This window comes from Lepisosteus platostomus, chromosome 2 (assembly GCF_059453375.1).
Source record: "Lepisosteus platostomus isolate fLepPlt1 chromosome 2, fLepPlt1.hap1, whole genome shotgun sequence".
In the NCBI taxonomy this organism is placed as follows: domain Eukaryota; kingdom Metazoa; phylum Chordata; class Actinopteri; order Semionotiformes; family Lepisosteidae; genus Lepisosteus; species Lepisosteus platostomus.
This window is the reverse complement of record NC_142612.1, coordinates 28,598,520-28,623,280: the sequence shown is the minus strand read 5'-3', so window position 1 is coordinate 28,623,280 and position 24,761 is coordinate 28,598,520. Positions and strand designations below refer to the sequence as shown.

At 35.7% G+C, this 24,761-nt stretch overlaps 1 protein-coding gene across 3 annotated transcripts in view; it reads left to right on the top strand.

Annotated features, from left to right (window-relative positions):
* The first annotated feature begins 82 nt into the window (after positions 1 to 82).
* Positions 83 to 24,761, top strand: part of uggt2 (UDP-glucose glycoprotein glucosyltransferase 2) — a 92,948-nt gene continuing 68,269 nt past the window's right edge. For all 3 annotated transcript variants that reach the window (XM_088603675.1, XM_088603667.1, XM_088603685.1), the window contains exons 1-11: positions 83 to 198; positions 1,796 to 1,929; positions 2,391 to 2,473; positions 3,405 to 3,535; positions 6,228 to 6,340; positions 9,812 to 9,989; positions 15,813 to 15,909; positions 16,103 to 16,175; positions 20,124 to 20,224; positions 21,444 to 21,543; positions 22,018 to 22,078. In XM_088603675.1, the coding sequence (XP_088459801.1) occupies positions 175 to 198; positions 1,796 to 1,929; positions 2,391 to 2,473; positions 3,405 to 3,535; positions 6,228 to 6,340; positions 9,812 to 9,989; positions 15,813 to 15,909; positions 16,103 to 16,175; positions 20,124 to 20,224; positions 21,444 to 21,543; positions 22,018 to 22,078 (1,095 nt within the window). In that variant the 5' untranslated portion in view covers positions 83 to 174. The remainder of the gene's footprint in view (positions 199 to 1,795; positions 1,930 to 2,390; positions 2,474 to 3,404; positions 3,536 to 6,227; positions 6,341 to 9,811; positions 9,990 to 15,812; positions 15,910 to 16,102; positions 16,176 to 20,123; positions 20,225 to 21,443; positions 21,544 to 22,017; positions 22,079 to 24,761) is intronic.

Genomic DNA, 24,761 nt, shown 5'->3' with positions numbered 1-24,761 from the left:
TATTCAGTATGCAAACAGCAAAAATGATAGTTGACACAGTGTTTCGCCGTCTTTTTTTTAAAGATATTCGTTTTTGTTTTTGCCAAAGGAAATATTAATTGCACTACTGTGTGTGGGCTTTCAAACAACTATGAGAAAGTGGCACAAAAAGTGTGATTTTGTGAGGACCCAAAAATGGCTGCGGCCAGTCAGACCGAGGTAAGATGAATACTGCACATTTCGAAATTTAGCGACATCAGTTTTACAACTCTGATGAAAGAGCAGTGTTTTTTTTTTCTCTAGCGAGAAAAGTATGTACAGTATGCTGATGACTGCCTTTTCATTCCGTTACTTGCCTTAATGTTCTTACACAGAGCTTCATATCAAGACATAAGGAAAAAAATCCCTAAAGTTTTAAAGTACAGCTTGTATTTAAAAAAAAAAACAACGATTATTTTAACAGACTATTTCCTTGCTATCTCAATCTGCGAAGTAGATTACATGCTATTTTTGTTAAAGACTCACGATTTGTGATTAATTATCGGTCTCTAGTTGTTACGTGGCAGTGTGACTGCTTTGAATGAACGATACTGGGCTCGAAGTACATGATGGAAATTGTTGTGTAGATAAACATTGAATTAACATCGATATGAATAGTTCAAATTGGTTTTGTTCGTGATTTGTAGATTATTGCTATTAGTTATTAGTCTGATAATTACAGTATGCTGTTACCAATAATGACTTGCGTTAATGGCACATGTGGCATAATTTTATTTGAAATTCCTTGTATCCCCAACTGAAAAACGAGATAAGGATTTGGGTCTGTTGGCAGATATCATCTTGGATGCATTTTCCGTTTAAATGATTAAATGCATCTTGCCATGCATAATTTAATTCTGAGTGTATTGCGCCTCAGATGTCCAAATTTGCAGCGTAGTTCTCCAGCTATCTATATTCAGATCACCAGAAATGAATTCCCCAAACTGTTGTGTAGAACTAGGTAATGTATAGAAATGATATCATGAACATCTTGACAGGGAGAGAGTGAATTTCTTATTTTTAAACGAAACATCGGCTTAAACACGCCTGTAATGCATACAGTATATATAGTATCGATATATTGTATACACGTCATTGCGGTTAACGTGATTTTTTTCAACTGATACATGGTGATTACTGTTATTAAATATCTTTTAAGTACAGCTTGTCTTCGACCTAATTGCTATTTATTTTCTCTTTGGCTGGATTATAAAAAAACAATCAAACACTTATTTTGCTCTTCTCATCAACTACATACATTATTTCAAACAGAAAATTTAAAAAAGACTCAAGTACTGTACGTTATTAATGTGTGTAATCATTCCTAGTTTTTTATTTTTCTAAAGGTGTGTCAAAAACTGACAGAAAATAAATAAAAAGCCTGTTCCATATTTCTCCTAACCACAAATCGATGTTTTAATACTACTGTATGTAGTTACAATCTCGAAAAGATGTAACAAAAGACAGATTAAAAAGAACCATACAGTACCTTCTTAACAGCTGTTTTCTGTTTAACAGAATAATGTATGCACATAAATATCCCATAACTTATTATATTGTATAACTTAACGATTCCACTAAAATGTTCTGGTAGCAGGATCGGCTTATCACAGTTTATAGAGTTCCTAAAAAAATAGTCATCATTGTGAATATACCTCCTGATTCCTCTCTTGTGATGATTGAATTTAAGATGTGATTTCCAGATTTTCTGTAGCTTTTACTTCAGTAAGGATTCTGGCCTAAACCAATATATTTTACTGCTTGGTTATTTTTTCAGCGAGCCATGATGAGGGTTCTTTCATTTCTGCTGGTCATTATCTTAAATGCTCATTGTGGCCATGCAGCATCGAAAGGGGTGAATGTCATCTTAAGTGCTAAGTGGCCAGCAACACCCCTTCTGCTAGAGACAAGGTAAGATGGCACAGATGTAGTCTTTTAAGTATTAAAAGTATTTACGTATTAGACACTGCAAATGGTTCACTTTTTCCATTGTTGTGTTTTGGGAATTAAAAATGGATGTTGCCTTCATTAAATGGGATTGAAAAGCATAGACCATGAGGCAGTAATAATATATGAATATCTAATGATGTGTACTGTAGTTTGAAAACTGATAGCACTGCTATTTCAAAAGTTACTAGGAGTTAGGACGTAGTTCACTTCATTGGTTTTTGTGATATATGATTAAGTTTGTACAGAATCATGAATGAAGTGTCTTCAGTGTGAATTGAAGATAGCCCCTGGAAAATTGACAGCAAAATTTCTGTTGTAGCAAAAGTAGTTCCTTCCTTAGTTTTCAATGAAAGAGATATCTTCACTTCACATGGTGTTATTTACCGTTGTAAGTTTGTGCTGTGTCATTTTTTTTTTCATAGTGAGTTCATTGCAGAAGATGGTGAAGAAAAATTCTGGCAGTTTGTTGACACCGTAAGAGAATTAACAGTATATAAGGGTGGTGGTGAGTATTTTGAGCTGTGAAAAAGACTTAATATCGAAAAAGTCTTTGGTTAGAATGCAAGTTTTATTTAAGATGAAAAATAGCATAACATTTTCTAAATTGCAAAAAATAGCATTCCTAAAATCAAATCATTGATATTGAGCACTCATATTTGAATCCAGGGCAGTTTGTTCAGTTTTTAAAATGTTGCACAAAGGATGTCAGCAAATGTTGTGATGCCAGTTGCTCATTTTGAGATGTCTCTGCCCTGGTGGATAATGATGTGCCAGTTAAGGCTATATTTTGTCTTCATGTTCCAAAGTCCTTGGTGTCCTTCCAACCAAAGTCAGAATAAAGAGAAGATTACACAACTGAACATGCTATATTTTCTGTTCATTGTAGACGGCACTGCTATATATCAAAATGAGCACAGGCATGGGACATAGTACAGTGCATCCATATAAAAACACACAAGAATAGCAGTCTCTCAGATAATGTGACCTTGTGTGTTACACAAAGCCTGAAACAGACTTTTATGGATATTTTTTCCCCATCTGTGTTAAAACAATGTGGAACAACTGGACAGTTTCACCATGTTTAATGATATTGCTCATTGTAATGTGGTGGGAGCCTGTGTAGCAGTTCCATTTTTTCAGGAGTTCATTATGTGACTGTGCCATTTAATGTCCTTAAGAAAAAAACATGTTATGATATTTCTTTTATCCTCATTAATTGCCTTTAGTCTAATTAAAATTGCTTTTGTGTGACTTTAAAGGCATCTCTTTTTAATATGAGTGTTACTCTGTGATTTATATTTCTTACCTTAAACAGTTGTTCTAATCGTTTTTACAGGCCAAAACCCTATTTGTAACAGCCTAGATGTTTGACTTTACTGGTCTGTGAATTAAAAATCTTGATTCAGTGTTTGATTAATTTGTATTTTCCCTAATAGAGTCTGTACGTTCTTATTACAACTTGATATTGAAGAAGGCTGGACAGTTTGTTACTGATCTTCAAGTCAATCTTCTGAAATTTGCCTTGTCCTTGAGAATTTATTCTCCTGCAGTACAGGCATTTCAGCAGGTAAGATTACAGTAAAGGACACAACTCATTAAGGATACCTCCTCTATAAGTATTTTTAATAAAATATTGATAAAGACATATTTTATCACCATCAGTAGGAATGCAAGTTACAGAAGATGAGAAACAAGGCATTAGAGGACAGTACCTTCTGTATTTATAATACTTATAAGTATTTTCTGAGTTGACTGAATAAAGTATTGTAGCATTGCAATAGTTTTCTATTAAATAACAGAGGTGATTCAAGAACACAAGGTTTTATTAACTTAATATTGTGTGTATAATTAAGGTGAAACTGAAGTTTGTGCTGTGATTATAGATAATATATATTCTCTCATCATTTCAGCAATTAAGAGGTGATTTATTTCAATGTAAACTGAAATGAAAATATGTTTTACTTGCATATTTTGAGATTCATTGTATTGATGGCCTTTTTCAATTCTCATGGAGAAAAGTCATGGACTTGGTTAAGCATACAGTATGTTTAGCCTGAGGGCACCACTGTGGCTAGCATTGCTGCCTCGCAGTACTAGGATCCTGGGTTCCCTTTTGGACCCGGGCTGCTATCTGTGTGACAGTTGAATGTTCTCCCAGTGTTTGTGTGAGTTTTCTCTGGATGCTTCTATTTCCTTCCACAATCCAAAGACATACTGTAAAGCTAATTGGGTTATGGGAAAATAGGCCCTGGTTTGAGTGTGTATGTCTGGGTCTGTGTGTGCCCTACAGTGGACTGGCATCCTGTCCAGGGTATATCCTGCCATGCTTCTGTTTACCAAGAAAGGCTCTGGCTCCCCTGCAACCCTGAATTGGAAGAGGCGATTTGAAAATGAATGAATGGATGGATATTTAACCTTGTTTGAGTTGTACAGTAAATCGATGTGCAACTAACTTATACAGTATATTAAGCGTTGAAAACTTGGCAAAATGGCAAATTTTAAATATTGGCTATTTCACAAACACTAAAAAATGGTCATTTATTAAGTCACTCTCTGTGGCTTTAACTTTTGAAGCTCTTTGTATCTGTAGAAGCAGCTTAGTCATTCAACTTCTGAACATCAGACTGTTATTTTGATCACTGCCTCTTAATTTAAGAAAGACAATAAAGACAATTTGTCAAGAAAATCTCTATATTATTTAGTTTCCCAGAGGCTTTAGTAATTTCGCTTGGTCTTTGACATTTAGTGTATTTAATAAGTCTGAAGTCCATTGTCTAAGGACTTCATTTATAGCCATGCTTAATTTATAAGCTGTAATATGAACAGTTACCTGTGCTATCAAAAATGTATTTTTAAGTTGCATCTTATCAAATAGTACTACATTACACCCACAGTCTATTAAGCCTAGAAACAGGTTTTACTAGACAGTATCTTTGATTACCTTTAAGCCAATTTAATTTCCATTTGATATTTTTTTAAATTCTTTGTTTTTTGCTTTATTTTTGGTGCAGTCTAGTGTCGTGCCTATCCATATAATTTATGTTTTTTGTTCTTGCATTCATCTCCTCCTTTCTTCTCCAAAGAGATTTTAATGCAACCACCATCATAGTGTTTTGTTGAAAAAAAATGCATAAGAAAGCACATTGGTTCTTCAAAAAGGGTTTTCTTACGGTAACACATGGTTACAACTTAAAAGTCTTTTTGCAGGTTTAAAAAAGAAAGCAGATATAAAAGGGTAGTACCCCAAACCAAATTGTTGTCCGTCGTCTTTTAAACAGTTCTCTCTCAAATCTTTGTGGTTTTAGCGCTATACCCTACTTAGTGGAGAAACTCCAGTTAGCATCAAGCTATGTTTGGCATGCAGTATTAAGTGACCCTGAAGCTAGAGCCAGTGAATTCTCAGTAGTCAAGCAAGGCTGGGTGTTAGTACTGATAGGCGAGGCCTTTAAGGAAAATCAGATTGCCGCTGTTGGTGGTGCCAGTTTGTGGCACTCTTCCCTCTTGACCAGAATTTCCAAACAAATACCTTAAATGACTACGTGGGTATTAATATTGTAGCAGATACTCTCTTTCAATGAGCATTTAAATAGAGGCTACTTGGTTATTAAAAATCCTATGTCATTGTTAGAATAACTGTATTAACTCCTGTGTTGCTCAATTCCACTGTGGGCTTGCACAGTCAGGTGACCTGAAATGTCCCCATCAATTCAATTGGTTAATTACTTTCTCATTATACCACCTGATCTTCTATGCAGGGTGCTGGCACATAACGGCTTGTGTATCTCAACGCAAGTGTGTGCTGCACTTCGTTGGTGGATAAAGTGGGTCCTGCCTATATTTGAATTTTTTTCAAATAATTGGGATTCTTTGTGATGAGAAGCACTAAACAAATTAAAGGAGCTATTATTATTATTAACTATAAATTGATGTCCCCTGGTGTAAAACATGATAAATCATTTACAATTGTTATACATCTTTTATTATAGTTTTATTTTCTCTGTTCTTAATTGATATGAACTATATTAGATTGTATTTGCCTTATTCCTAGTGACATATTGGGCACTATGTTGAGAAAACATTGTCTCTTAGGTTTCTAATGGAAGCATAAGTGTTTTGAATAAAGAGACAAATATGTCACATCCTTGTCACTTTCCGTATTAACTTGAATTTTCAGATGTGAATGTTTGTCTGATTGTTAGGAAGGCCGTAAAAGGATTTGTGCTTGAAATAATCACTTTGATGTGCTCTGCTCCAAACAGATTGCTGCAGATGAGCGACCCCCTGCTAATTGCACTGCCTTTGTTTCTGTTCATGGGAAACACGCCTGCAGCACCAAAGAGGTTAAGAAGCTCTTGAAAACGGCAGCAGGCAGGTAACTCTCCCCAATTTCCTTTGCTCTCAAGTGGAATATTAATGTAGCACATTCTGGAGTAAATGCTGATTTGGGAAAATATAATCTCCTACATTTGTGCCACATCTTAAATGCTAAATAATGTTAATTTATCATGCATTCCAACACTTCCACCCTTTTGGGCTTGAGGTGCAATATATGTTCCTGAAAGAAGACCAAAGGGGTACCATTCAAAAATACCTCTACCAGTTCTCACGTATATAATCACGACCAAGTAAATATTTTTCAATATTCAAATTAAACATGCTATGCCCTTTATTCAACACATTTAGGTACTGAAATGTTTTGAATACAAGGGTCTGTTTCATCTGACACTTTCTGTGTTAACCTATGTCCACTCTTAAGAGTTTCCAAATGCAGTGCAGCCCCAGTGTTAAAACGCCATGCAGACATTTATTAATGAGCAGACATGTTTTGCCGAAAAACAATTTCTGTTTTATGTTATTCATAGGAGCATCTCTGTGGGGATATTTTTTTATTAATATAGACTTATTCCAAAATGAATAAGCCCTTTTGCATTTCTGTACAGTATGGCTTGAAATTTATTTAATGGAATATTTTCCTTTGCCTGTTTTGACACCCTGTCTGGACTGACACTTCAGATTACTTGGTTATCATCTGAAGGCTGTTTTTTTTCTTTCTGTTTCTATCGGCAGTAGTGTCATTCTTTTTTTCTAGTTACTACCTTGTTTATTAAGGTTATCTGAACATTCTGTTTCATGTACTGTGTTCTGCTTCATATGTGTACATTGTATGAATGGTTTTAAAGAATAAGGCTTGAAGTTACTCCTGAAAGATACATCTGAGCGGTTAAGATCTCACTGTATTGGATACAGAGACTTCAGTGTGTCCCTAAAATGATAGTACTATCTGTTCAAATTTCACTTAAGAATTAAGATTTGTTCGACACAGTCATACTGCCTAATGTACATTTCTCATTTATGTATTTTAACAGTGAACTACTTTGACTGCAGTTCCATCATTTGAGTTTTGATTTCTTCCTTTTTAAAGATTTTTTAAAAATAATTAATAGCATGTACATAGATACATTAAGCATAGAAAATATGGCAAACTTAACTATACATTGCGTGTTACAGATGTGAAGGCAAACCCAAGGGATCTCAGATTAAAATAAAGTTGTACTTTAAATAAAGATTCCAATCAACACCTTCTTCTGACTCAGACTTGGTAAATTCATTGCTTTGATTTCATTTGAAGTGTTTGTAGTTTAAAGTAAATTCTGTACTTCACTGCCTCAGAGCTTTTGGGTCCTATGTTCCATTTTGGCCTTGGGTGTGTTCTCTGTTGCGTTTCTGGTTTCTTCCCACATTCTAGGGACATGCTGATCAGGATAATTTATGTATTTACTGTACATTCTCCCTGTGTGTCTTCCTCCAGGATGCTGTCCTACTTGACGTCATATGCTCCAAGGATAGGGTTCAGTAACAAGAAAACCGCAATGCTTACCAGAAATTTGTGGCTTTCTTGTTGTTGTATTTGTGTTGGATGGAAGGGTTTCTAACAGCTCACGTTCTCATTTCATGTCCTTAATTGCATTTTTAAATTTGACAATGTGCACAGTTACGGCATTTGAAAACAATGCCCAGGAGTGTTTTTAGAGAATCATTGTTAAGTTGTTCTTTCTTAATTAAGCAATCCAGTACTACAACTACAATTTTATTTATAGGCACGGTTTTGTGTTTTCATGAAACGCAATGCTCCGTACAACAAAACGCACATTATACAGAACAGAAGCGAAAAGAAAGTGGAGGCAAAAAAAGTCACAGCAATTGGACTTAATGAAAACCTAGAAAGAAAATTAAAATCGACATTTGTGAGCTATAGTGAAAAGATGGGTCTTTAAGTTGGATTTGAAAATGTTGACAGTCGCAGAGTCTCTAATGCCTTTGGGTAATAAGTTTCACAAATATGGCCCTGTATGAGAACTTTCTTACCCATTGTGTAGATTTGCATTTAGAAAGGCCTGAAACAGCTGTTATCAGATTAAGAACCCGCTCTATACTCATGCAATAAATCCTTCCGAGACTCATTCTCAGTCCTGTTCCTGGGGAGCCCTATGTCCAGTCGAGTTCTTTAATCGCATTGTAATTTGTGCAATTAGGATTTATACAATTTACAGTTTGAAATGGTATCTTACAGTAATAAATAAGTGAGTGTCAGAACTGCCCTCATTTAAGTGTGTCTGAATTAGACCTAGGTAGAAGGGAAATCACTCACTGTGGGAATATGTGACACATTGCAATTTCCAACTCTCTGTTTATGGTAAATTGCTGAAAATGTACTTTTAGCTAGCTTGTATCGAAGCTAAGGTCTGAGTGCAGCAAGCAGATCAGTTACAGGGACTAACTGGGACCTGTGAATGTAGGTCTAGTTGGAATTAGAACCAGGAGACATTGGTGTCTTAAAGCCAGGATTCAGAATGCTTACCTTAAGAAAATCTATATCTATTCCATTCACTACTTATAAATACTTACTTAAGGGAGCCAGAGAACCTTTAATGCATTCTAAATTTCACTTGGAGCTGTTGGCATTTACAAAGGACTGGTTACGTGCTTATGCAGTAGCACATGGGCTATAGAATGTCGGACATACAGTTCTGAAGCCCATTTAGTACTTTAGAAGATACTTCAGTAACTACGGCATTACAGTAATTTTTATTTAATCAAGATATGTACACTATATTAATATTTCTGCTTTAGAGAGACAGAGTAGGGATTGTTGTGTATTGTTGCACATGGACACGAAAGATACTCTTTTGAACTTCTAACCATGCAATTCAAATGATAGCATGGGGTCAAAAGTATCACCAAGGTTTATCTCAAGTATCCACAGTTTATTTTAAGATCATTGTGTTGCATCTGTGTCTTAATATTAGACTGTTACCAGTAAAATGACAAGACTGCAGCAGTAGTATGTGAAACCAGGGAAAGGAGAACCATGCTTAGATAACTTTTTCATGTAATCCTGTAGGATGTTGTACTTGTCAGTCTCGAAGCTACATTTAAATCCAGAAAGAGTAGAATATTAGTGACCCTCAGTTAGAAATAGCAAATTATAAACAAGATGCAAATCATTAGATGCAAAATGAGATTAAGTGAGCTGTTCCCACCCTTTCCAGAATACCCTTCTGGTCAACAAATCACATTTCCGAACTCGGATTGTTTTTTTCAAAAGATTTAAGATTTAAGATAGCTTACCTAGCATGACGCATGCTAATCCTTTAACGTCTTTCATGTTACGTACTGTATACAGTATCATCGGTAGGACTGGTTTGACCTCTAGATTCTAGATGAATTAGTGCAGCTAACAGGTATAGACTATTTTTTTGTCATCAAAATGTGATTTGATCTTATAAATCTTTGATTTTTATATGCTTGGACCTAAAACTATTGTGCTTTTCACTTTTTGCAGGCCAAAACCCTATTTGTTCAAGTTTGATCATACATTCCCAGGGAACAATGGCAGCGACCTCCCAGTAGTCATTCTTTATGCTGAAATCGGTACCAATAAGTTTAACACCTTTCACAAGCTGTTGTCGGAGAGAGCTAGAGATGGTAAAATTATTTATGTCCTCCGTCACTTCGTAGTGGTAAGTACTGCTTTTTTAACTTCTGTAGTGATGCAGTGGAATTTTACTTTAGTGAGCTGATAAATTCAGGAATACTGATGACAAGACAACAGTTTTGCTGGCAGTTTACTGCATGTTTTTCCCATGCTTTAATGTACCCCAGTTGATGATCACAGCTTCATGTATTTTCAGCTGTTTTTTAGATTTTTGGTGCTTTTGATGCCTGCTCTTGACCACTCAATCCCAGTTATCATCCAAAGCATATTTTGTTCTTGTTGCTGTCTTTTGCATTCTTCTTAGGGTTATCCCTTTACACTTTACACAGACCAGTTTATTGGTCTTTTTGTAATGTAACAAGCCAAAACCACGTCATGGTGGTTTAGTATGCTGCAGGGCATTTAACGTGTTAAAAAATGAGCTCTTCAACTGCAAGTGTTCTTCTTGAGGTTATGGACTGGCATAAAATGAATAGATATTGAATTGATATTGTTTCAGCTGTCCATGGCCTATTTGCTCTTGCCACCAATCTTTATAGTTTAGTGCCTATTCTTGTCCAAGCATAGGCTGTGGATCTGCAGCTCTTTCTGTCTTAAAAACGTCTCAGAAAACCTTTGCTATTGTTTCTGTATTGTTCAGATAGCTTCCAGTTTTTATTGGAACTTTTGCAAGATTTGCCTAGTATTTTCCATCACAAGATTACTGTTCCTTGTGAAAGGCAGTTATAGGTGCCATCATTATGTTTTATTTTCTTTCCTTGGGGCCATATTAATGGAAGCACTAAACCCATATACAAATCTCCTCTAGCTTGTCTCGGGCTCCCCATTCAGAAGAAATTATATTGTATTGACTGTCCAGCTAGGAAACGAACTTGTCCCGGATTTTTTTGCGGTTCCCTTGTTTCACCTAACTGAGGCTGAGGAAGCTTTCTGCAACCTTCTGACTGGGTGATAATGTCCTCTATTACAGGGGGTCGTAGTTTTCTGTCAGTGTAAAAGTACGAAGCATATCTGCTATTATCTATGCAATGGTTATTATATATATTATATATGCAATGGTTAACACACATTTGAATAAACAAATGGTTTATGAAATTACAATTATAGGGAGTTACAGATGCTAATTACAGGTGATCATTTTCACTGCCATTTTATGTACTTCTTCATAACTAGGAGGCAGTTTACTTACTTCAGCTTTGCAAGATTTTACCAATTTTCTTGGTATACAGCAATACACTCTCTTATGTATTCCGTTCGTCTCCCAAACCTGTCACTTTGAAGTGCCATTTTTTTCCCCACCATAACCTTTTCCTTGATGGGTTTAGTGGAATATCGTTGTACTTTTTAACAACGAAGCCTGACAGTGGCGAATGAACGAAAGCAGAGCGATTTCTAATGAGAAAAAACCCTGTGCACCTGTCAGACCTCACATTTCACAAAATCGTCTGATTCAGAGCATTGTTTTTGCCAGCTGGCACCCCACTCCCTACACCCTGTTTAAATACAAGTTTGAATAGCAGAGTGCTTGTTGAAGATGGCTTTTAAGAAAGCTCATTATTTTATAAAAGATAAAACCTAATAAATAATCATTTTAATTCAAACTTTCAACCATTGATGTTTATATAGCCAGCAGCCATATGACCCTGCAACTCACAACTGGCAACCCACTGAAGCTAAGCAGGTGTGAGCCTGATCAGTACCTGGATGGGAGACCTCCTGGGAAAAACTAAGGTTGCTGCTGGAAGAGGTGTTAGTGGGGCCAGCAGGGGGCGCTCACCCTGCGGTCCATGTGGATCCTAATGCCCCAGTCTAGTGATGGAGACACTATACTGTAAACGGGCGCTATCCTTCGGATGAGACGTAAAACCGAGGTCTTGACTCTCTGTGGTCATTAAAAATCCCAGGGTGTTCCTCGAAAAGAGTAGGGGTGTAACCCCGGTGTCCTGGCCAAATGTCCCATTGGCCCTTACCAATCATGGCCTCCTAATAATCCCCATCTATGAATTGGCTTCATTACTCTGCTCTACTCCCCATTGATAGCTAGTGTGTGGTGAGCGTTCTGGCGCACTATGGCTGCCGTCGCATCATCCAGGTGGATGCTGCACAGTGGTGGTGGTGGAGGGGAGTCCCCATTAGCTGTAAAGCGCTTTGAGTGGAGTGTCCAGAAAAGCGCTATATAAGTCATTATATATCAGATTCAGGATGTCAACAGCCTCCAATCCTTCAGTGATTTTAATTTAAGTATATGGGTTGAACAGCTCATATTGTTTCTTTTTTAAATCACCCTTATTTTATACAACAGCTTTGAATGACATTGAAGTATAATAATAAATAATAATAATTATTATTAATAATACTTAAATCTTAAAATAACATTTTGTCATTCATTAACTTTGGCCATTAACTTTGGCCTCCCTCTATTTTATGTTAGATGGTCATGTTTTTTATATAATCTGTTTTATGCAGGGTCAAATGATTGGTGAATGGTCACTCTTTTACTCACTATTTTAAGAACAAGCTGTGAAACATCCTTTTTACATGCAGTAACTGTGAGATGTGCTGAAAATTAATCTAACTTAAAATTAATCTAAATTAAGCTAACAAATAATTATTTGCCTTTGTTTCAGAAATACCTGGGAAACGTAACCAGTTTGCCCTTCTTGGCTCTTCATATGATGAGTTAAAGTAGCAACAACTCCCAATAACCTGTATTATATGTATCAAAAATAGATAAGATTGGGACAGAAAAGTTTTGTTTGACTCCCCATAATATCCATCTCCCTTCAGTTTTCAGTAAAAATGAAAAATGTTGATTAACCTGAAGTGCAAAGTTAAAAATGTGTACCTGTGCCCCTACTAAACAGTTAATCTCTCCGTATAATGTGAGATTATATTAGTTGCTCTTTTTGAAAATCCATTCCTGTGCCATGTTTTATTCTTTAGATTCAGGATGTCAACAGCCTCCAATCCTTCAGTGATTGTAATCTAAATATATGGGTTGAACAGCTCATCTTGTTTCTTTTTTAAATCACCCTTATTTTATACAACAGCTTTGAATGACATTGAAGTGTTTTAATCCATAACCGTTTTAAGATTAAGGATTAAAATACTTCATCATTAGTATAATTGATCTTAGCATCACTATATTTTTAGTTGCATGATCATGTTTTCATTTGGATCTTTTTGGCATTAATAATTTTGTTGATATTCAGATGTTATTCCTTGCTTTGAGGCTGAACTTTGAAAGTGATGATGTTGCTTGTTAATTGAAAGTTCTACTATTATAATCATAATTTTTACAGCAGTTCCCAGAACAGTATCAGGAAAGGAAGGTTTGCATATGGATTGTAAGAATTATATTTTGTGTGCTGTCAAGAGTTTTGATGGAAATGAGTGTAGTTTGAAATTGTGTAAGTAACCAAGGCCCTGACACTGTCTTTGATGTTCTTTATGATATAAGGAAAAAAATAAATTATTGTCAGTTTTACACTGGAACACTGCATTACTGAGTAAACATCACAAAGTGTAGGTATGAAAAAAGAACGGTGAATTATCAGCTTCTCCTAAATCTGTCATTGAGCACCCTGGGGACCTTCAGTGAAATTAAAATGTTTGTTTAATTACAGGCAGTGTAAATAAAGATAAATAAGCTATGATGTCTACATACTTAGAAAATCAAAACAAAAACAAAAAACTATGAATATGTATGCATTTTTTGCATAATGTATGGGTTTAAGGATATTTAATAGATTTTATGATATGCAATGGAATTATGAAATGTCTGTTAACATTTACAAAATAATTAGTTCAAAAGGGCTGGTGGAACCTGATTAGGAAAATCTTAAGAATATTTCTATGACACTTTTAACAATAAACGCAAGGCTCTGAAAGTGCTTCACAATAATCACCTAACTGTATAAATTAAATGCAGGAGAGAGCAGACTAGATGGAATGTGTCATTTAACACAACAATACTGTAGGAAAACTAGCCAAACAAGAGCAGTGAGGAAGAAAACATTGGGTATTTAACATAATAGAATATAGAATATAATATGTAAAAGAAATGTTGAATAGAAATAATAGAATATAGAAATGTAATAGAAATGTTGCCATTACTGGATAGGTTACTATCCCTGTTTGACCCATTAACTGGACTTGCTTACTAGAGTTGCAGAATGAGCCTTATCTGCACAAGTGTACTCACTCATCCAACCATGCCATATTCCAGAGGTTGAAAAGCTCTCATGCCCCATTTTTTCTTATTCATTGCTGTATGTGGAGTTCAGTTACATTAAATGTGATTACATTTTTTGTCGGTGAACCAAGGTTATATCAAAAACACAATGTCCCTGTTCAAATGCAAAATGTTACCATTACTGAATGGGTAAGTATACCATCATTGTCACAAGAGATCATTAACTACAAAGTAGGCCAGGAGCTGCTGAGTCAGCATCATCAGATGGCAGAAGTAGCAGCCAAAGGCACAGGCTGTGATGTGGCTGTCAAGGAGATGAGGAACAGAAGCTGGAGTGCTTGTGGTCCACCACATTCAATCTGTAAGACCTTGAGAAGGCCACAGAGTGGCATTCCAGATGATCCAGGAAAAAAGATGGATGAGCAGTACTGCCAGTGTTTTTCATGGAGGGGCTTGTATCAAGAAACCATGTGATCAGCCGCTGTTTAAGACAGGACTAGTCGTGGTGTTTGAGAACCCAAAGAAAAATTATTAGCTGCTCTGTCACCGACTTCAAATTCTTTTAGCATGTTACAGCCCAGTGGTGATAACGCACTCAACCAGTTTTCCAGGTAAGTTTGAAATGGGGCAAACAAGAGACCTTCAGGGAAGGACTTGTGAGAAATTGCAGGAACAGCAAGAACTACACTATGTTGTGAACAAATGCGTGGTACGAGGCCTGGAATGTTCTCCACCTAATCCCATAATGAGAGTAGATAGAAGATGTCTAAGCAGTAATCAAGGTCAGGGTCAAGACAGCCTGCGTGCCCTTAATCGGAGAGTGGCTGGGTATAGGAAGTCTGTCTTTACCCAGCTCTGAGACTGCGTGTTGACAAGAGTGGAATGAAATGAAAGCTCCTGTACAGCATGTGCACATGTGGAGCAACTTCAGTGTACATGTTCAGCTGTTTAGGGTAATTTTGGGGTAAACAGAGATATTAACCCATTCAGTTGTGGAAACAGTTTGCATTTGAAAGGGTACAGGCTATTAAAATTTTGATTGGAAAGATGGCTGAAAAAATAGAACCGACAAAGAAAAAAAAAGTCAAAGTCTTTCTCATAGCAAACAACATGAAAAATGTCTTTTGCTTACTACTTGTTAATTTTGAGCCCATTTTCTTGTTAGTTTTAGGAATTAAAAATCAATCTCCTAATGATGTCTAGGCAATGTAGGTATGGGCGACGTTAATGTTAGCCTCGAATAAAGCAACACATATACTCCTCGCTAAAACTTTAAAACTAGTAAGAAGGGATTGGACCATACAAAGTACGTTTTCGTGTTATCTGTCTTAAATAAGCTCAATGGATGTTCTATTTGCATGTTTACAGATAATTGTATGTTTTTAAAGATTATCCATGTCAATACCTTAACTTTGGAACTAAAACAATAGACATTTTTTAAATTTCTTTGAAATGTCACATTCCTGAGGTGTAATTGTGACCAAGTGCAACAGTTATTTTTATTTCTTTTTGATGTTTTTCTTTTTTCACAAAATGTGTCTTCATAATAGTGAGAAATGTATTAAATGCAAATGGAAAATCCTTTAAAGAGAGCTTCTTGTGTATACAAGTAGTAGTTTTGCACAATTCTTTTCTCCTTATGTTTTGTTATAGAACACTAAGATGGAGAAAATGCATTTGTCTGGATACAGTGTTGAATTGGCCATAAAAAGTACAGAGTACAAAGCTGTTGATGATACCCAAGTGAAAGGTATTTTTTTTTTACTTTTTTCTTTGGTAATGTGTTAATATGTGAACAGACTCAACAAGAATTTAGTTTTTCATTAATTTAAAATGGCTATTGCATGCAGACTATTGCATTTGCACCAAACTGAGTTCACTAAAGAGCACGTTTTTCTGTAACAAAACATCTATTTTTTTTCCTTTCATTGAATAAACTCCAGATGCAAATTCTACAGTGAGTGAGGCCGAAGATGAGAGTGATGACATTCAAGGCTTCATTTTTGCCACGTTAAAGTATGTGAAGTATTTCAGAATACTATCATGTGATGTTTTGGAATTTTAATATTAACATGATTGTAAATTAATTGCAATTACAGCAAATGTTTTTTTCAGGTATCTTAGGGTAGGATTTCATGACAAAGATAAATGGGAAGTTCTACCCACCTTCATTCATTCGGTTTGATTGCACAGTTGATGAATCTACCGAATCTGGAAGAGTAAAGTAGATTGCTTTTGGATTTGAAGGGTGCACAGGTTATAAATCAGAAAAGTTGTTTTCTAAATTTGAGATAAGTAGTGTGGTAAAAAAATACATTCTTAACTATGGAATTGAAAGTCATCTGTCTTGTTTCTGCAGTTGAGTTCATTTTGGACTGTTACCTCGGGTTTTCTAAAGTGGGACATGATTATGTCAGTTTCTTCAAGTCTTCGATCTTGGCTGAGTGCCTGCAGGGAGTGATTGTTTTGTATTATAGACAGTATATATAGAGAGAAAAGCATTAGCCACTGATTTGCCTCACTATGTTGCTGTAGCCATGGAGCAACAAGGCTTGTTGATGGAGAGTTTGCACATGCATGAGAGCATAATAAAATCCTTATTTTATCTATAACTTCATTTTCTTTTCTGACCTTCTCATTCTACCACATCATACATACATTTCAGAGTATTTTATCGCCCATTTCAATCAATCTATTCAGTTCCCATCAAAGAATCTTTTTGATTAATGACTTTGTTAATTATAATCTTGGATTTTATTTTCTGACTGACACTTGACTTTATGTGAATGATAATGCTTCTTTGATTGAAGCTTCTACTCCTTATACAGTACCTTTGTACCAAAAGGACATCTGGTGATGAAGGTGAGGTGGAGGACTTGAAAGCATTTTCCACAACTTTATAGTTTGCGTGAATGTACTCGAGATGTTTTCCTTCTTTAAGGAAGATCTTTTCTTTAAGATATGTTCTTATTATTTAAGAATCATGTATCTGTATCTTTTATGGTTGTTCATTTTGGCAACCATTATTTGTCACCAGAATTGTTGATAGCTTGTCTATTCTATTAGTAAGATACTAGGAGATATCCATGTACATCTTGATATTAAATCTGATTTGAGGGATCTAATACCAAGTATTGTATATTGCAGGGAAACATGGTGGTGTATCGCATAAGTACTGTAATACAGAGATCTTAATATGTTTACATTTCATTTGAGTGGTCTGGTATTTCTCAAGAAAGGTCAGGAATGTAGGTAACAGTGGACAAATATGTAATGCTTTTCCTTTTCCAGACCAGAATTTCCAAAAACCAGTGTCCTAATATGGCGACTGGGAACACTGTACGATTATATACAGTTCCATCAAGGGTTCCATGTTTTGAATGAAAAATTCCACTTAAGTCCTGACTGCTTGGTCATCATGGATGCCATGGAATAGTCCGCGTTACTCCAGTGTCTTAGCTAAATTCCATTGTGGTCTAGCACAGTCTGGCCCCTTAATTCAGTTTGGTGAAGCAGTTTCTCACTTCTTTAACTGATCTGCGCTTTAACTGCTGGCTTGTAATAAAAGCATAAAAAAGAGAACATCAGTGCAGTTAATTATGTTAACATTCCTCAGCAAAACAAATCCTGAAAGAATAAAAGAGGCTGTTGTAAAACGGATCTTAAGTGGAGAAATACAGGAATACACATTCACTATTAAATTACGAGGGATAATTTACAGGGATGCATTGAAGCTTTAAGAACAGGTATATCCATCCAGTCACATTGTGAAAAGTAAAACTACCCACAGTTCTTTTGGTGAGATTTGGTAAATGTTTTACATGTAGAACTCACTGTTGAAAAGTATTTGGAATCTCTCAGTTATTTTCAGTCTAAGATTCACACCATTGGGATACATTGCTTTTGGTGTATTGTGATCAGAGAGATATAGGGAATTACTGCTTTTTTTTTGCTAATCACTGTTCAGAAGCTGAATATGATCATAATGCATTTATTAGTCTTAGCAATCTTAGCGATGATAAATAATTCCCTCGAAAAAGGAATGGTTCCAATCTGTTTTGAAACTGATATAGATATGTCTCTGCCTAAAACAACCCACCTGAGTTCAGTTGGGTGTAATTTTAGACCACCTTCAAATGTTTTTTGAATCAAAGTGCTTGCAAAGGATTTTCTGAAACAAGTGCATTTGTTCCTAACTGCTACTTACCTGTTTGAATAATGTAATTCATAGGATAGAGTTTGCTCTAGTCTGAGTATCTAATGATTTATTGATGAATGGGGTTTAAATGCTGTGGTATTTCTGGACTTTGATTCTGCATTTGATATCATGGACCACAGCATTTTATTAAACTGTCTTAAAAACTAGGTCAAGCTATCTGTCAATATCCTAAAATAGTTGAAAACATACCTGCTTAATAGACAGTTTTTGACTTGGCAAATCAGTATAAGTCCTAGCAAACATAATTTGTGGTGTTTACCAGGGCTGTATTCCTGGAATGATCTTACTTTTGTTTGTATATTACCTTTAGGCAAGGTTATCCATAACAAATGTGTAGATTTACATTTCAATTCTCATGATAAACAACTTTACATCTCTGTAAAACCTGATAACTTTACTAATTAATCTTCTGGTATTATTATACTGACTTCAGGTCAATTAAGCCATTCTTATCACTTTCTAATGCAGCGAAAGTATAGTCTTAGTTCTAGCTTATTCAGATTGGATTACTTTAATGCCCTTTTTGTTGGTGTTTCAAGTCATCATCATCAAGGATGTAGCGGGTGCAGAATGAAGATATTTATAAAAATAGAGTTGGCTCTACTGGCTCCTCTGCAGTCTTCTAGTTTACTTTTTTTACAATCAGTAACTGAACGAAGAAGTTACTTTTCAGCACCAGGCTATTTTCTTGTTTTTCTGAGATGTCTCCTTATGTGCACTGAGGTCAGGTACTATATTTACTTTTGGATTTTTTACAGATTTATTGTTATTTTTTATTTCTGTTTAGGTCCTTTTTATTGTTATTTTGACTGGATATTTTTAATTTTGCCATTTATATGGTAAAGACATGTCTAGATTCTCTTGATCTTTTTAACCATTTCATTATTGTGTATTTTTAATTTTATCTTATAGCTTTATTGTTAAGCTTTTTTAATTGTCTTTTAGAACTAGGGGACATTTTTTATGTGTTCTGTGATTAGTTTCCTCATATGTTAGTTAAGATCAAAAGGCATGATAAAAATAACATTAAATATTTAATAAAATGGATTAATAATAATAATAATGCTTCTAATCGCAGTAATATGAATAAACAAAAATTATGTAATAATGCCCTTAGAAACTGAGTAAAACTTGCTTGTTAAACTAATGGAATGTCAGTTTAAGAGCTCAGTCACCCGAAACCCTTTCTCAAGATTGTGAATTTCATACTTTATGATCCTGGGGGCATGGCTGCATTAATGTTAAGAAAATAAGATAATTTAGTCCACGTAGCCCATTTTGTAGTTAGTAATTAATTGGCCCAACGATCTCTTCCAGCTGTTTCTTGAAGGAAGCCAGGGTATGGACAGGTATCTTGTTCCATATTCCTACAGCCTTATTGGTTTTTGGTTAAATGTACCCCTTGTGATCAGTTTTAAATGCACTCAATGTAATTTCCACTTGTGTCCTCTGGATCACATTTCAGATTTGATTCTGAAGACGTCCACAGGGTTGACTGTGCCATTCCCTTTGAGGAATTCTTGTAAAAGTATCATGCACAATTTGGGGAAGTTCTTTTCAAACTCAGAAAAGGAGGCACGTCTTTACACAAAGGGTTGCAGGGGTCTGGAATACGCTATCCAGTTGTGTTGTCAAAGTGGATGCCCCCATCTTCCTTCATTAAACCTCTGTCATTTTATGAAACTGCCTCCTCTTGTTTGTAACCTTACTTATGTTGTCGGCTTTCCTTTTTTTTTATTGTGAAGAAAAGCACACCCTGAGCTGAAGGAGCAGCTAAGCGAGTTCAGAAAACACCTGATTGAGAGCAGTAATGACATGGCTCCTTTGAAAGTCTGGGAACTTCAAGGTATAAATGTTTAAATTTATTCTGCCAATGCAAAGCCCATTAGCTGTGTTGTGGAGCATCATTATAAGAGTCAATAGGCTGATCCAATTCATCTGTATCCATCGAGGTTAATGCACAGCTGATCTATACCAGAGAACTTGAGAATAGCTGGCTGCTTCTTGGCTGTATCAAGCTGTCATCTGCATTGTTGTGACAGTAAGCTGCTTCATGCAATCCAAGGAGAAAAAGCACTAGCTTATCCTAATGCACTGTGGGGTGATAGGTTCAGCTCTTAAGCATGGCGTTTTGAAAAGGCTTCTTGCACTTGCAAACATCCTCTTTTTAATATTCTCTCATAGTGAGAATTCACTATGACAAGAAAAGAGATTGCTTTAAAACTCAATGTCAAACGAATGACAAATCCGTTATCTCTTTTCTTGTAAATTCTGATCTTATCAGCCCTTCACACCCTCTTTCCTTGATAAATTTTTAATAGACACATTAAAGGAAAGGACACGCTATTAAAAAAAGTTTCTTGGGAGGCTTCGGAATCCATGCCAATTGGCTGGTCTTTTATGTAGCATCCCCGGCAGTGACCTGCAGGCAGACCTTGTGTTTCTGTCGAGTCTGAATTGAATTATAAATCATTGTAAGATGGCATTTTTCTCCCCACCGCTGTTTCTAATAATGTGGCACAGGAGTAGGTCTATAAAGGACTGTCACTGCAATGTATAATCCATTACTTTTATCACACATTCGATCATGTGTTCACTTTGGTTGTAAACTTTAGGGATAGATTGGGGAAACAGTGGGAGTCTTACAATTTGACCTTCCAAAGAATACATATATAGCCTTCACTTAAATTTTTTTGTTTTGCATTAACATTTTAGTATGTCTTAAAGTCCATGTACTTTGACCTGTTTAGTGTAATAATTTGTAAGTTTGTTCTATTTAATTATAAGTAACATGACAAATTATGAGTTATTCCTTTGTTTTTTATTAGTAATATAGCAATATATTGTATGAAAAATGTTTTGCAGTGTGTCAGAAGGCAATGCATGAAATTCCCAGGGTGGATTTTATACACTTGTTTTAAATCTGATGCCATTTTAAGAAAAATTGAATTACGTTTGAATAACTTGAAAAAAAGGGGTGAATTGATGACAGTGCAGCATGACTTTTTTGTTTTCATTCTAAAACATTTTAAAAGTAATTTGTTTCCTCGTTTTTTTTCTTTCAGATCTTAGTTTTCAAGCAGCAGCTCGGATAACTTCTGTGCCTAAGTATGATGCCCTGAAGATGATGAGAGATATAAGTCAAAACTTCCCCATTAAAGCACGGTAATATCCAGATCTAATCTAATGAATTAAACCCAAACTGCTTTTTGAATAATGCATTGCTTTTCAATGAGTATGAGTTCTGAAAATGAGAAAAAAAAACCTGTGGTGGAATGCCTGTGTTTATTTATATACAGAGGACTAAGATAGGATGAGCATGTATTGTAGGTCAGATGCAAACAAGTACTTTTAAGGGTTGGTTGCTTGTAGCTAATTGATTTGAGAATCTCATATCTAGGCTCATGCTTTTCTTGATAGAAGCCAGGATATCAGCTTGCACTACATGTGCCAAAGATAATCATGTGAGAAAAGGCAGAGAAATGCCAGTTCAGCAGTACATCCTGAGCATACAAAAAGGCGACAACAGGTACTGTATCTGATCTGATGGCAGAGATTTGGAATTAAAATAGATTTTGTTATTTCTCTGAAATTTAGAAAAGCTATTGGAGACTGTAATTATTTTTATGTTTCCCGCAGATCAGTGACGAGAACAGTTGTAAACCAAGAGATGAGAAGAGAAATTGAGGAAAATCAGAAGGTGAGATTTCTTCCAAAACAATTTTGTTTTTTATCAGAGGGAAGCGTATTTCTTAATACTCTGCTCCACATGGATTTATTCCGTATATAATACTGTAATAACTATGTTAATTATAAGTCTTCAATGTTTTGCGTGTATCCTGAATTTCTTATTCGTTTTGGAGTTTTTTTTGTTTATGCATAGGCTTACATGTGAGGATTGTGTTATATATATGTTTCTCTATAAAAAAATATTTTGTACCTATTCATGCCTAAAACAGTTTGTTTTCATTTTTATTATCCTGAAAAATGCTTTGATTTAATCAAAATCACTCAGTAGATGGATATAATCTCCTTCTTCAGCTCCCTACTTGAACTACTTCAGCCTACTTCTGCTGCCACCCACTGACCTGAAGAAGGCTCCACGGGCGAAACGTTGTTTCCTTTCTTTTCTCTTCAGCATGGACTAAACCTTTACTTGTTCCTTAGTAGACCACGCATGCTGACGCAACTACCTGCTTGAACTACTTATATTATCTGTCTTACAAGTATTATAAAAATAAAATCATTATTTCAGCTTCAACATTACACATTCTACATTCCCACTTGGGAATAAGATAATGGACCGATTCCATTTATCCTATAAATATATTTAAGATAATCGCTGCAAGAGGGTCTATGCCAAAAGCCTGGGTTTGTCATTGCTGTGAGATCCTTCAATCTCCTAAATCTAGAACTGGAATCCCTGTTCTTCTTCACTGGGAGCAGGGATTGCTATTCAGATTCTCTCAACTCTTTCAGTTCTGCTATTGTTCTTACTGCTCCCTTCATCCACCCAGCATAGCGGGAAACTGGCAAATTGTTCCTGAGATTGACTCCCACAGATGTCTGTTTTGTGTTTTAAGATGTTCAATATGCTTTATAAAGTGAGCTGAAGATAACCAGCTTAAATCTTAACTTACATCACTTTGGTAAAAAGGATACATGAAGAGCATGCCCTGCATTCACTTAAGTGCTTATCATATAACTTCTTGTATGTTTTGCATTTTTTAAACTTTTAAAGTTAAGCATTTGGCATATCCCCTTGATTTGGAATGGTATGGTGCTGCCACAATAATCTTGTGTTATTTATAACATTGCAAATATAGTAATTTCTAGATAAACCTTTATTAAACCAGCAATGCCAACTGAGAACAAGTAGTCATTTGACAATTTTATATGGCTGGATTTTGTACTGGATGTGATATTCTCAACACAACTGGAAACTAAGGAGAAGAATAAGGACTCTTAAAAGACTGTTTTAACAACAAAGGGTACAAATGGTTGTGGGAGAGTGGAAGAAGCTGCTCAGCCATCCTGTTAGCTTCATTTAATAATAATAATAATAATAATAATAATAATAATAATAATAATAAGGACACTTGCCACTGATGTATAGCACCCACCTGGATGATGTAAGGCAAAGTGCTCTGGTATGCTCACCTCACAATTAAAAAACTGCTGGTCCCTTCTTGTTTGAAAAAATTCTTACAGTGCTTTGCTCAAAGGTACAGTAGCAGTATCCCACCTGAGACCTGAACCCACAACTTTCCAGGTATATCCAGAGCCCTCTCCAATCCTCCGTGATGCTTTTTTCATGTCATATTTCGCTCAGTGGCAAGTAGAAAAGAGAAAGTGGTAAATCTAGAAGTGGCAAATCATGAACAATTAGATAATTTAATCCTTTCAGAAAGTTTTCTTTCAACTATATAACCCATAATATGTTTGAGTATGACATAACAGGATACTCTTACTATACAGTATACAGTATGTCTGCAGCTTTATACTGTATGTCTCCTTTTGCACTTGGCAGGACATCTCGAATGTGAAATGACAGTGTGGCCACACATGTGAAATTTGGGTTTGCATGTGCACAGGTGCTTTTTTTGGCGCTGGTTGTAATTATACTGGATGAATGCCATTTGTGATCAGGTTCTAGGATTGTTGGTGGCTCTATTACCACAACATAAAGATACTAGAGAATCCGGGTCATTCTGTCCACCATCACTAGACTTTAGCACATACAGTACAGTAACACCGGATAGATATCTAGCTTTGACTCAGTAATCGAATCATTAGATTCAGAGGGACTATCCGAGAGATTACCTCCACACAACACCTAGGGCCACAGACTTTCAGTTTTGAAGGTATGTTTTGACTGAACCTTGACAGTAGCTTTACCATCTCTTAGTATAATCTTATCAGGTCTTGGTAGCTAGGCCAGTGTAAGCCTAATCAGTACTGGGATAGAAAACTTCCTTGTAAAACCATGGTGCTGTTGGTGGACAATGCATGAAACTGTTAACCAAAATTCCTGAATTAAACAATGATTCAGTATAGTTGCCAGTACCACTGTGCTGCAGTGCTACAGTTTGTGGATCAAGATTAATTTCAGCTGACTGGATGTTGGTAGAGGGTATTATTTTCTCAATTAAACCTGTTTATGTCTCATTTTGTGATGGTGGAGCAAGTATATTTCACCACTCAGTCATTAAATGTTTAGTGAGATCTGTATAACAGAGCATAGTCATTCTGTTGGAAGCCAGGTAATGGAGAGGAGAGCTGATGTCACAGCCTATGCCGATTAATATCAGTGTAACCTCACTTTTTGGTGTTCTGTTAGTCACGGTTGCAGACCTGTGCTCTACCTGTTTATACAGCACAAC